Below are 13,542 nucleotides of genomic sequence, written 5' to 3'. Positions count from 1 at the left end.
ATTTTCTCCTATGGATGCACTGGTGTCAGACCACAATTCTGAAAAACCAAATAAATCTTGCTTTTCTATAGTCTCCGTTCTGCATTTCTACAAATCATGTTGCCTCCCCTCATCCCCCTTAATTAAGGAAGGTTAGATGAGATGCTCCTTCTTTCAGAGAGCACCCAATGCTGCACCATTCACTGCCAGCACAATTTAGGTGCTGCTTGTCAATCTTAACTAACACGGAGCTTATCGCAGTAGCTGCAACACTGACCGAGTCTCGAACATTGGCAAACACTTTTAGGATTAATTTCCACCAATTTTCCCAGAAGCCATGTGTACATAGCAGACATGTAACCACATGCAAATCAAGGTCTCCTCGTTAGCCAGTTGCTGCCTGACTGCTGTGCACAGAAAACTCCTTCAGGCAAACGAGCCCCTTGCCACCCAACGCTTCTGCCCACAGTGGAAGTTCAGGCAGATGCTTCAACCTCTCCCAATACATCCACAGGTCCATTGCACCAGACATTCTTCCTCTAGGAAAAGCAGTTCCACTGTGCACCTGCTGTGCTGTTGATGACACTGCAGTTCCATCAGGAACACACTGGGATGGAGTTACCTACCCTTTTCTGAAGTTACTCGCTGAAATAAGGAGTTGGGAAAAGATCAGCTAGGTCCTCAGTTTTCTCTACAGTTTTTGCATTATAGCCATCATTCCAGCTTCTTACATTATGGAATCTGAAGACTTTTTCTCCATGAGCAGAAATACCCTCCTAGGAATTTGGAAATTAAGTTCTGGGAATTTTATTGGCAAATTCTTTACAAGTAATTTATGTTTGATGTTTGCATACGCTATTTGCTGTAGCTGTTTGCTAAGAAAATATTTATTAGGATTGGAAGTTTAACATAATAAATCAAACACTTAACATTCACCGGACTTCAAACATAGATATAAAATACCTTACAAAAATTTTTAATGGAATTACATAAAGCAAATGCACAGGGTTCGTCTGTTTCTACACTGAATTAATCCCAAGCCAAAACCAAAAAATAACCCCCAAAAGATCACAAAAAAAGGCATGATAAACTGCATTTTTGTCATTGTTGCACTGCTATGTAATAAGCCCTTTTTACAAACGTTTACTCAATGTTAAAAAAAATCAATTAAAAATGTATTCCATCTAACAGAACTATTGGATTAACAGCTGATTTTTAACTGACTTTACATCACGAAATTCTATTAATAGAGGTACCTTAGTCACTTAGTTTAAAATATGGAGAGTAGAGATAGAAAAAATTAACCTTTAGTAGTCTTTAATATAAAATGCACTAAATTTTCCAAAATAAGATTACGACACACTAGTGCCAATTTATGCTGACAAAAGCTGATACCAGCTTCTTTCTAACTAAAATTCATTTCACAAAACCTTTATATATTACATGAATATTCAAGTAAACTATTTAAAAGATTTAAAAATGCAAAAACTGAATGATACAGTGTTTAAGAGAGATGGTTTATTTGGGAATGCTGTCATGTCCAACTATATGTATTTATATATATATATATTTAATTTTTAAGACCATCATGATACTACCTGATATTGCAAGAAATCTCTGTCATTAACATTTGATATTTTTCAATGCATAACCTCAAGAAAATTATAAGGATTTAACAGATCTGTGTGACAGTTTCTGTGTGACACTGAATCACCTTACTGGCTTCCCTTTGTAAAGTGCTGACTAACAGCCAAATTACATCAGATTTAAATGGATTTAAATGGAGATGATGGTGCTCAGTGTCTTACAAAAAAAAAATCACCACTAAACTGCTATAATCAAATGATAAAATAAAAAAACAGGTTCAGCTGAGTAGCGTGTGTGTTCCCCAGTGTCAAATCTCTAAAAAAACCCTGAAAGACTAACAATGTGTTTCTTGCAGGCTGCATTCTTTCCATCCATCAGCTGCAAGGACATTAAAAAATTTTATTAATGATTCAAACACTGGATACCTTCTCTGGTTGAAGGAGAGTTGCTCACTAGTTTTGGTCAAGTGGCTTTTGGGAAACTTTCAGAGCAAAATAACCCAGCAACAGGAAACTGGAATGGAAAATGCCAAACATGCACAGTTACATTACTGCAGGAATTGAGTAACACATGCAAGACAAAGAAAAAAGTCAGAACATAGCAAAGTAGCAATGGTTAAGAAGTTAGTAAAGTTTTCACAGTGTTTCATACAGCCTTTTACTTTAACACAAGTGCATCACTTACCACCACTACTGCTCAGACATTTTAAAACATCTCTTGGCCATGCAGATCATTTTGAGAAGAAAACAGCAAATTACACCTCTTAGGCATTTTTAGACATGAAGTACAACTTAATAATTTTATTTTTATATTCAGTCTTATCAAACAGATGTTTTCAAGTTATATTTATTCTAAGTGTTGGGCTTTAACATTCCTTCCAATTTTGTTGGATCCTGAGCGCTAAATGCCCAAAGAACTGGCCAAATATACAAAGGAAACCTTTGTTCAAATAGCCAAGTTATTACATGAACAGAAGGTATATAGGGAATTTCTTGTTGGCACTCCTAAATTTCTTCTTTCCTAACCTTGAGATGATCCTAACCTTGAGATGGTTTTGTTCAGTTGTTCACATACATCTTTGCCTCCTAGAAACATTACTCTACTTAGGTGATTCATGAAGAAGTAAAACTAGACTCAAGAACACCACTGACTTTTTTTTTTCTCTGTCCAAAGAAGAAAATACACATTTTTTCCCCATTTGGCAAATTCTATTTGACGCCACATCACCACCACTCAACATTAACTCATACAACAGAGACTTACTCCACTGTCAGACACAGCAGGGGAAAAATGTCCAGAGGATAAATGGGAGGCTCTTTATCAGATATAATTGCTTGCTCATAAGGAGAGAATCCAGCTTCCCCTTTGTTATTCTTTCATAAATTAATAATTTGTTAAAATCATAGTCACAAGAATTTTAGCTATTACACAAAATTCAAGTTTAAAAAAAAAACAAGAATAAATTAGTTACAGCCTTGTAAACAATTGCTCATTTATGTAACATACTTGGGGAAAAAATTCCTCTATATAATAAATCAGACAGTACAAGGCACACATCACACTTAAGAATTCAAAGTGATAAAACCAGCAGATGCCTTCATCTCCTTTGTTCGCTGGTGTAATTGTGCTATAGACACTGTAAAAATATGTAGATTCTTGTTTACATTACAGTCATTTGAAAATATTTCATGACTGTGCTTTTTCTGGCAAAATATTTGTGCTATTTTACAGTACAGTAAGATTTGAAGTTCTTGGAATGAATCTTCTCAAATGTTCTCCACAAAGCTGCCAGGGAAAAGGCCAGTCTTTCCATTTCGTTGCAGAGTGCCTTTGAACCAGCCGTCCTCGCGTTTCTTGTGTACAAAAACAATGTCTCCTTCCTTCAGTTCAAGTTCTGCTTCGCTCTGAGGAGGATAGGATACCACAACTCTGTACCTGTGCCATTAAAAAAAAACACCTACATTTAGGTTCTTTTTTTTGCCTCACTCTCTCACCCCCCTTTTTTTTTAACCTGATGCTTTAAAAAATATTTCTGTGCCTGTTGAAGCTGATGAACACAGGAAACTGTCTAGAAACTGTTTGCTGAGTATGCAACAACTTAAAAGTATGTCTTGAACAGATAATAACATATAAGAAATAAGAGATAATAACAGATATAACAGATAATAAATTTAAGGCAAATTCATGCATCTCCTATGATTTTTTTTACCAAGATCCCTGTAAAATACAGACAATGGTTAAATACCAGGAGAAAATTGTAAACATTTTTTCCAATATAAATTTGCAGACTCTTTCAGTCATTGTGATTCAGCAAGAATCAAAGCATTCACAGCAGTAGCTAGGCATAATTTTACAAGTGTCTGTTTAATTTCTTATTATTCCAGTGATGGCTCTTAAGGAAAGGCAAAGAACAAAAGGAGGAAACTAACAAAACCTATAAATTTGATTTGCTGTTTTAAATAATTTGCATTTTCCTTAGAAACTCTTCAAGTTAGAACATATTCTTGAACAGAGCTGCTCAACTTGTGCACTACTACGTTTAAAACTATTTTCAAGTAAACAATTTTCTTAAGCACTTGGCATGAAGTGTATTTTTTTGAGTCTCTCACAGTAAAATCACTTTTCAAATATGAGTGCATTAAAGAGGCTACACTTCTCTGTTTTTAACAAGCATAACACCACTCAATCTCTTCTTCCATAGTTTCACAACAACATAAAACCTTATTACTTCATAGATTAAGTATGAAGTTATTATCTTATGTATGAATCTTAAGTATGAATTATCTGAATAAGCTTAAAATAATTTATTTTAATAGATTAAAATAAATGAACAATCTGATGAAAAGACAAGGTAACAGGACACAGTCTAGTAAAGGATGGAATGGCAGTTGTAGCTCAATACACACATAATAAAACAAGTTAATTCTGTAATATTGAAGCAGAGAAAGATACTGTGTTATAATGGAATGTTGTGCTTAAGAACATATGAAACAAAAATTAAGTCTGCCCATACAGTTTAAAATACTCAGAAAAGAGTAGCTGCTCTTTGTAAATAACTGAAGTCTCTTAGGAAATCTAAGTATAGCAAAACATATTTGGACTTAATTAGTTGTCAAATGTTATTTATTAGTGACTTATAAGCCATGACTTTGTTTCAGTGATGGCAATCCCCAGATTTCAGAGCACAGGAATTATTAGATTCATGCTTCATAAAAGCTACCAAGCCAATTACAAGATTCATTTGTGTGCAGCTCCAGAATGCCCTGCATCCAACCTAGACCTGCACTAACTTCTGCTTTGGGCAACTTGGGTTTTAATGCTGACTTAGGAAGTGAGAACCAAATGTTTTTAATAGACTGTAAGTTAAATTGAGACTGTAAACAACAGCCTCTACTCAGGCAAGACAAGGACAAGATAGTGAAGCATAAAGAACTGCAGTAAAGCTATGAAGAATTCCTACTGTTGTTAACAAGCCAGCTGCTCCCAGGCTGAAAATTAACCAGCACACTTCATAGTCTGTTAAAAAAAAATGAGTTTCAAAATGCCTGCCTCATCTTGCAGTCTGCCAAACACTGCCTTGTAAATGTCTGATTTGAAATATGCTTGTTTTTAGTTTCTAATTCTGTCTGCCAGTAACCTCTGTGCTCCCCTGAACTGACAGACAAGTCTGTTCCCTGCTGCTGCTTGCTCCCATCCTCTCTTTGTCCTCCCCAGAGGATCACCAGCTAGCACAGAAACAGTTGTCTTGAGCTTTCCATACAGTGTCCAACAACCGCTGCAGTAATTTGGTACTTCTTGTTAAATTTTAGTTTCCCAGCTATTTTGATATTCATCTTGAAATCTAGTGTCTAAAACAGAGCACAACAACCTTGGTTTTAAAGTGCTATTTTACTATATTTTTCAATTTTTAATGAGAAGAAACCCATCCGGCTTTGCACCTGTAAATCATGTGTCCTTCTTGAAATTTTCTGCCACATTTTACAAATCCTATTTGCCCAAAGAGAGGTGATCACAGACCCATCACACATTCACACAGCTGTCTATCCAGATCACTCTGGATTATCTATGGAACAGAAACTCTTTTTCCATTACTTATTTCATCATCTACAACATATTGCCAAAACTACCAATTTCATGCAGAATAAAAAGCTTATGCTTCAGCTCAGAAGTTCACTGCAAGGTCCCTGAAGAAAAATAATAATATTTACTAAGCATGACCTATGTTTTGGAAAAACATGTTCATTCCCACATGTTTGAATCTTCCAAAACACTTCCTTGTTTGTCTCCCTATTCAGTATTTGCAAATGTTTTCAATGACTGAAAGTCAAATTTATAGATCTTTTGTGGTCACTTAATATTTTACACACACCTAATCTGTATAACTATGACATTTTTCCTTTCTTTTATTTTTCTTTGATTGCCTTATAAAATTTTTCACTAATTTTCCAAATATTATATTAATTATTTTTAGTCAGCTGGTGACAAAATATAATTATTATAAAAATAAAAGTACTTTAGCTTCCCAGGAGTAGCCAATGTATTTGCTACTGGTTGTTTGCTGATATTCTTAGTATGTCTGGCAATATCCCACAGTGCTTTTGCTTTGTATTCATGAATTTATTTTTTATTTTGAAAAGGGTGGTGGTCTGTCTTCACATTTCTCCATTCTGACTGTAATTTTTAATATTAGCATTTCTCACACTTTTCAGTAACATGGAAAAGATTATATCCTTCATGTGTTTCTCCACTTCTTTGTTGCTTCTGTTTCACTGGACACAAAATACTGCTTTTATGCCCATTTAGTTGTGGTTGATTTTTGGACAATTATTTGTAGTTTTCCTGATCAACAAGTGGATAATAATATTTTCTCACATGCAGAAAATTTTAGCTGAGAGAAACACAGAAAGCTGGAATTACTACCATTACACAAGTTAAATGAATAATTACTACTCAGCTTCTTGATTTAGCTTTTGTTCCTTGCCTTTACAATTTTTACTTTCCAGGTCAAGTGTGCTCTGCTGTTGTGCAGATCTTGTGTCTTCTGAGTGGGTGCCTCGACTCCTCCAGATCACCAACGCCCATGGAGGGCAGCGTGATTCTCAGCATTTCATTACCAGCATTAAATGGTGCCAGATGTGGGAAGGCTGGTTGCTCTGGAAAGCCACTGGCCCGCTCACTGGGAGCAGATGTTACACCAGTCATTCTGTGGTAGATGAAATTACTTAGGGTCACTTTAATCACAGAACAAAATTATTGCTTTTCTTTCCCTGTAACTAGATGAAAGATTCATTTTATAATTTAGGATATGCAGTGATGTGTATTTAGGTTCAACTTCAAGTCTCTTACACCATTGTGGAGTACTGAGTAGTTTATTGTTACAATGCTGTATATTTACTGTAAAATTTAAGGCTATTTAAGCAACGTTTCCCTCTAAAAGAGAAAGCTCACAAAAAAAGCTTGAAGTTTTCTTGTAGCTTATATGGAAAAATTAAACTCCTCAGGTAACTAAATTCCTGTATACTCACAGCATAGCAAGTCTCACTCTGGGAATTGCAGGGAGTTGGGTCTGTCTTTGTAAAGAAAACATAATGCTCCTTGGCCGTGCCAGCACTGCATCAATACAAGAAATCACCCCAAGACAACCTGGGTATTGGCTGGAGAATCAGAAAACGTGAGTGAGCCCCACTGCAGAGTCTCACGTGACTGGAATTCTCTGAACTGGAATTCTACAGTTCCACTGTGATCTGTGACTGGAATTGTGAGGTGTAAGAGCAGAATAATCCTAGCAGGAGATTTCTCTGTTCTTCAGCTTTTTGTTGAGCTTATCCTCATGAATATTTCCCCCCCCAGCTCAAATTTTCACTGAAGATGCCACATGATTCTTACCTACCACATCTTCCAGACTGCTGAAGAGAAATCAATGCTTATAAATTACTTTGAAGATATTGAGTACAATGTAAATTTTAAGTATTATTAACCATCACATTTTAAGAAATCCAGTCAAAGGAAATGTACAAGGGCACATCAGCAGGAAAAAAAAATTAGCTCTGTCCTGAAAATGAAAAAGGGAACTCAGTTGAAATTCTGTCTAAATACACTGACAACCATGCTTGACTACCACTGAGAATTATCACGTAGCAATGCTTCTTCTATCAGTGGAAAATATCACTTAAATAATAGTAAGGATAGAGAGAATGTTGGAGTATATGTTATTACTAGATCAATAAAAATATATAGCATCATTTTCTGTAAGTAGTTCTGAGAAAAAAAATTCCATCATGGAAGTGAAAAAACTACTTTTTGTGATGACAGAAAGAGCTTTACACTAATATGCACTGGTTATGCCAGAATGAATTTAATATTATTTTCACAATGAATTTAATATTATTTTCACGTTTAAAGCATAAAAACATATTAATGTGCCAAACAGACTTATGATAATGTGAAAATGAATGATATTATTCTTAAAGAAGAGTCTTTCAGGTTTTATTTTCCATGTATAAATGTAAATCTGCTTCACAAATTCAGTATGAAATAGAAATCTCCTGCAAGGAAATTGTGTAGGAACAGAAAGAACCTTTTAAAAAATATTAGAGGTATGACAGAAGTGAACTAAAATACAAGCAGAAACTTCTATACTGTCTGGGTTTTAAGACACGAGTATAGCTTAGGATAGTGGACTTCTGGAAGTACAACAGGATGCCCACACACCATGAGTTAATAGCATCAGAACAAAGCCTACAACATCAGCTTCAATCAGTTCAGTCCTAGAGCTGCTAATATTGTAGCTCTGCTATTTTTTCTCAGTACAGCACACAATCCTGTAGCTGCTGCAGAAGAAATCCTATGACACTCCTCATACTGCTTGTCTGCTACCAGGAAAAAGAAAAGATCCTGTAGTTAGAAAACTGCCTCTTCCTTCACATTTTACTGAGGACTTGAAACTTGAAAAATTATGGGTGGACACAAAAGTCACAGAACATTTAAGCAACTGCCTGTCAGTCTGAAAGTCCAGACATCTGTATGTTTTTCACACTCACTTACCAGAGCACAGAGGCCACCCTGGAGCCTGTATGGATGCAATGGGGCATTCAGGCAGTAAAAAGTATCTTTGCAAAAGCTCAAGACATCAAATATTAAGAAGTCTACACCTAGACAGATAAAGGTCTCACTCACCATATATTTAGGTTGGGAGTGCTAATAATAAGGACTAACCTAATACTAATAAGTTCAAGAACATAATGTGCTTCTGTTTTGAAAAATAGGAGGCCTCTTTTGTCTACCCAAACCTGTGATCATCATATTTGAGTGTCTATTCATTCAAAAACTTTAAAGTAACATGAAAAGTAAACAAACATAAACACGAGTATTGGTTGATAAGTAAATAAAGAATTGTTAAAAAGTAAGTTTCATCTTGCTACAAAACCTCAGCATTTTGAAGCAGCTCTAACACACGCTACAAGCATCAGAGAAAGGATTTTTTCTTGGTGTGCCCAAGTGCAGCTGTGTTTGGGATTTACCTTTCACACACGAGAGGCCGGGACTCGTTGAGGACGGGCCCCAGCGAGGAGCAGGGCTGCCGGGGCGGCGGGGCGATGGGCACAGCGGCGTCCAGGGCGGCGCCCTTGCGCTGCAGCGGCTCCGGGGGCAGCCCCGGCGCGTCGCCCTCCGCGGCACAGGGGCCGGCCTTGCTGTGCGCCCCCGCCGCCGAGGGCAGCTCGGGCCCCACCGCGCCCTGCAGGGCCAGCTCTGCCGCGGCCTGCTCGGCCTCCAGGGTGGGGGACGCCGGAGGTGACAGCCGAGCCTTGCGTTTGGTGGATGCTCCGGAAAGCAGCTTCAGCAAACCTTTCTTTTCTTTCTGTAAACCAAAAGCGGTGCCCGTTTTAGAACAAAGCTGTCCCACAAAGAGTTGAACACTTCCCTCTGATAGATGACATCGTGCTCAGAGAGGACTCAGTAAATTACGAGGACATACTTGACATTAGAGAGATGATGAAATTTATAAAAGAAAATTATTCACATTCTAAAGAGAAAAACAGCAAGTAATTTGGTCATAAACTAGCTAAGTCCTTTCTTTCACTTTGTTAGGTTAAAGTTTAACTTTAATTGAAATGGCTCTGTCACAAAAGGTTGTGTAGAAAAAGGAGTGAGGTGTTAATATTACCACAGCAGGAATCTATGAAGTAAAATATTTCATCAACATGGATGTTTCTGGAAAGACAAAGAATCACTTGAAACCAAGCAGGGAGAAAAGTCTGCTCTGGAAGCTGCTGTTTAGGTAAGTTTCTTTTATTTATCCTTCTTTAGTAATGGAAGACCTTCATGATCTAACAAAAATTTGCCCCAAGGGGAATGCATTGTGTTCTGCTGTTCTGCTAAAGGGGAGAATTGTAAACATTCTTTTTGCTTGTCCAGACAAGAATCCCTGAAGACTATTACCTAGCCTGAAGAGAATTATTTAAGTAGCTTTTGTGTTTCTTGTATTTTTTTTTAAAGGGTGTGGCAGTGATCTTCTTACCAACCCTTTGACTGAGTGAATTTAAAGCTTATGAGAAGTGCCAGATTGTAAGCCCTGGAGACAAAAATAATATTCATCCATAGACAGAGAAAAGCAAGAGCAATGAGAAGGTTTTTTTATATGAGATGTAGTGGATTTAGTGAATAAAAATCCTCAGTCCTTTTTCCAAATCTCCAATAACTTAGAGCCATTTCACCAACAATCTACTGTCAAAGATAAAGAGAAAATGTCAAAGATAAAGGGAAACTCAGAGAAATTAAAACAATCCTGTATTGGCATCATTCACCTTAAACTACAAATAAGTTTTCTCTAAGAGCACCTCAGTCTGGTTTCAATGTCTATGGCTAAAGTAATTTTAAAATTAGGTTTGAGGCACATCCATTCAACAATAATAAAAAAAAAGTAACTAAAAAGTGGCTGAAATTAGTGTACAGTTTAAGATTAAAATCTTCATAAACTTCACCAAGGAGTACATGTGGTTGCAGAGTAGTAAGGTTAAGTCTAAAATACTTGAGATACAAAAATAGTTGTCACAAGGAGAAAAAAGTTTCCTAACTACATCACAACTATAAAACAAAATCAATTACGAAGCTAGAAGAATTTTTCTGACAACAGTATAATCACATGGCTTGGTGAACAGTGAGAATGAGTTGACACACATAGGAAATACTTCAAAGAGAAGGAAGGAAAGCAGAATCTTTACAGACTCCACTGTCCTACATTTAAAAAAGATGGTTATGTGCATTCTTTCTTTGTCCCATAAATGTTGCTGGTAATGTGTTTTCCATAATATCTCAGTGTGCCTGCTTAGTAAGAAAGGTAACCTAAAAGAATTCTGATTTTCATATTATTTTGTTAGACTGAAATTTTTACATTCCTCCAAGTTCATGTGGGTTTTTTTAGGTTGTGCTCTTAAATTTCTTAAAAGATTGTATGATGGAATAGGAGAAGTCAAGGGAATGATTTTATTCTCTACCCACCTTGCCATCCTTGTCTGTTTTACTGACAGCAGCATTTCCACCAGCTGTTAAAGCACTCTCTGGAGATGCAGGAGCTCCAGGGTGAGTGTTTGTAGTTTTTGCACTGCTATCTCCCTCCAAAGATGAAGCAGCAATGTTAGGAGAATTCAGAGAAGCTGCTGGACATGCCAGTGGGATGGTTGAGCGGTTCACATTCACAGCTGTGACATAAGCAGCACTATTTGGAAGCTGGGGCTGGAGCTGCTGGGAGGCAACAGAGTGGTGGGGAATGATCACAGCTGCAGGAATAAGGCAGGTTGGACTTTGTGCTTGTATGGGCGTGACTGCTGCCGTAGGTCTTTCTTGACTATGTGAGGCAACTGGAATAAAAGAATGAAATGTGAGAATGAAACGTGTCTTTTCACAAGACACACAAAGTGAGTTACAGTTACTGTGTTACAGCTAATCAATCACGAGAAGTTTTCTTCTTACCTTTTAAACTTCCATTTATACTCCTGTAATGACATGATACACACCACCAAATCTATATCACCCAAATAAAGCAGTTGCAAATGCTTCCCTACTTGCACCAGTATGCAACAGAAGAATAACAGCACTGCAACTTCTCTGTTGTGGAGAAATCCAAGCTGCTAGATCAAATGCTTCACATACAGATGGATTACACTTTAGTAACTAAGAGCTAGCTGAATACTGCCTGGAACTTGTTTGCTCCTTTTAATACCACGTGTAGTTGTCAGGACATATAAAGGAAAGTAGGAAGAAACACACCTAACAGAAGCTGCTAAAAATGTAATTAGATTGTTTCCCTAAACTATTCACAAAATCCACAACAGATTTCACAGGTCTTTCAAACAATAAGCACAGTGGCAATTACTGCTGTGAGTGCTTTCTCTGAAAATGTAAGCTGTTGTCTCTTGGGATGTTTAAATATAGAAAGTGGATTTACTCATACCCCTGTGAAATAAAAGGAACATCTACACTGGAAGCTGGAGAATAGCACAGGGCTGAGTATATTAACCTGGGTTGCAGTGCAAAACTGTAAGCACAGAGCTATGCATGAACTAATGGATCCCTTCCAAGTAACACTGCTGTTAAAGTCATGTGCTCAGTCACATATGCATGCTGTTGGACCACTTCAACATCTTGGACATCTCTGCACCACTGGGTGGTATGAAATGCAGATATAACCAAACAGTATGAGCCAATATTTAACACCCTAGTGCTGCATAACCTCTCTCCTTCAAGTACTTTGAAACTTTCCATCTGAGAAGGGGTCATCCCTCTAGCTTGATGCATGGGCATCTCAATTTTATCAACTTTTGATTTTTCAGATACTAATAGAGTTTCAGACTTGTTTTAAGTGAAATCCTGGAACCAAACCTCCAGCACTTGCTCTCTTGATTCTGCTTTCTGCAAATTACTCTGGTAATTTGGTTAGATTGCAGCAACGGTGTATTGAGAAGACTGAAAAAGGTCCCAGATTTTATATAACAATTCTACAGTATTATACCCAATTACAATCTATGCAGTAAGAAACACAAATTCTTTATTTTTTATTAAAAAAAGGCACATCACTTATATGCTCTATCTAGTTTTTTGATAACCTCTTCTTCTGTAGCTGACCCTTCTCAACTCTTGAGTAGCATGAACATTTCAAAAGAAAGATAAGGAGATTGTAGAAAGAATTTTTTGGTCAACAAACAATTTTTAATGCTGGCTTTTGTTCATAAGACAATATCAGTTTTCCTAGAAGTAGCTGCTATTCTTCAAGATCTGTCTACACTCACATGCAATTTATGTATGACAAGCATGGAAGAGCCTTCTGGTTTTGTTTTCTTATTGCTGATGGAATTGATAGGAAAAATGCTTCAAGTCAGCCTGTTTTCATACAGATTATCCGCAAGCAGAATATATATTTTCATTATAGATCCTTCCAATCAAAGGATGCATACTCCCTCAGCAAAGGTGATGTCAAGCAATGTCTCACTAAGGTAATTTGAAGAATGGTCCTTGAAGCCCTGAGCTAAACTGAAGCTGGACCCTTGCATTATCCTGTGAAGCCTCACCCAAAGATTAACACTCAGCAAATGTGCTAAGGAAAGCTCAAGAGGATCATGTTTCAGATGTTTACTACAAACTTCTCTGTAACATTTCAACATAAAGCAGCCACTATGGCTTCAGTGCTCAGGTCCTTATAAGGGACAGATCTGTATTTGTAACTAAGAGCACACCTTTGCACAATCCAGTGTTAAGGTCTCTGTGATGAGAGAGTCCAGTCCCTTCGGATTTTTCATTTTGGATATGAAAAGTCAGTGGGCAGTATGTTGTCACATTCTCAGCTGAATGGAAGTGTAAAAGCTTATTCATCTTGACAGTGGTGCAGAGAAGCAGGGACAGAAAAGCCTCCGGAGCCCACAGGAGATTTCTCCTTTGTGTTGTCACTTGCAAGCTCCTGGGCAGCTCAAAAGAAGGCTTTTG

General features: G+C 37.1%; 1 protein-coding gene across 2 annotated transcripts in view; it reads right to left on the bottom strand.

The window, feature by feature from the left end:
• Window positions 1-816: 816 nt before the first annotated feature.
• SH3RF1 (SH3 domain containing ring finger 1) overlaps window positions 817-13,542 on the bottom strand; it is an 83,383-nt gene continuing 70,657 nt past the window's right edge. For both annotated transcript variants that reach the window (XM_064710689.1, XM_064710690.1), the window contains exons 10-12: window positions 11,065-11,423; window positions 9,087-9,424; window positions 817-3,501 (exon numbers count right to left, since the gene is read on the bottom strand). In XM_064710689.1, coding sequence (XP_064566759.1) covers window positions 3,333-3,501; window positions 9,087-9,424; window positions 11,065-11,423 — 866 coding nt within the window. In that variant the 3' untranslated portion in view covers window positions 817-3,332. The remainder of the gene's footprint in view (window positions 3,502-9,086; window positions 9,425-11,064; window positions 11,424-13,542) is intronic.

The sequence above is a fragment of the Zonotrichia leucophrys genome, chromosome 4, assembly GCF_028769735.1.
Source record: "Zonotrichia leucophrys gambelii isolate GWCS_2022_RI chromosome 4, RI_Zleu_2.0, whole genome shotgun sequence".
NCBI lineage: Eukaryota > Metazoa > Chordata > Aves > Passeriformes > Passerellidae > Zonotrichia > Zonotrichia leucophrys.
The sequence above is the reverse complement of the archived record's forward strand: the minus strand, read 5'-3'. Positions and strand labels throughout refer to the sequence as shown.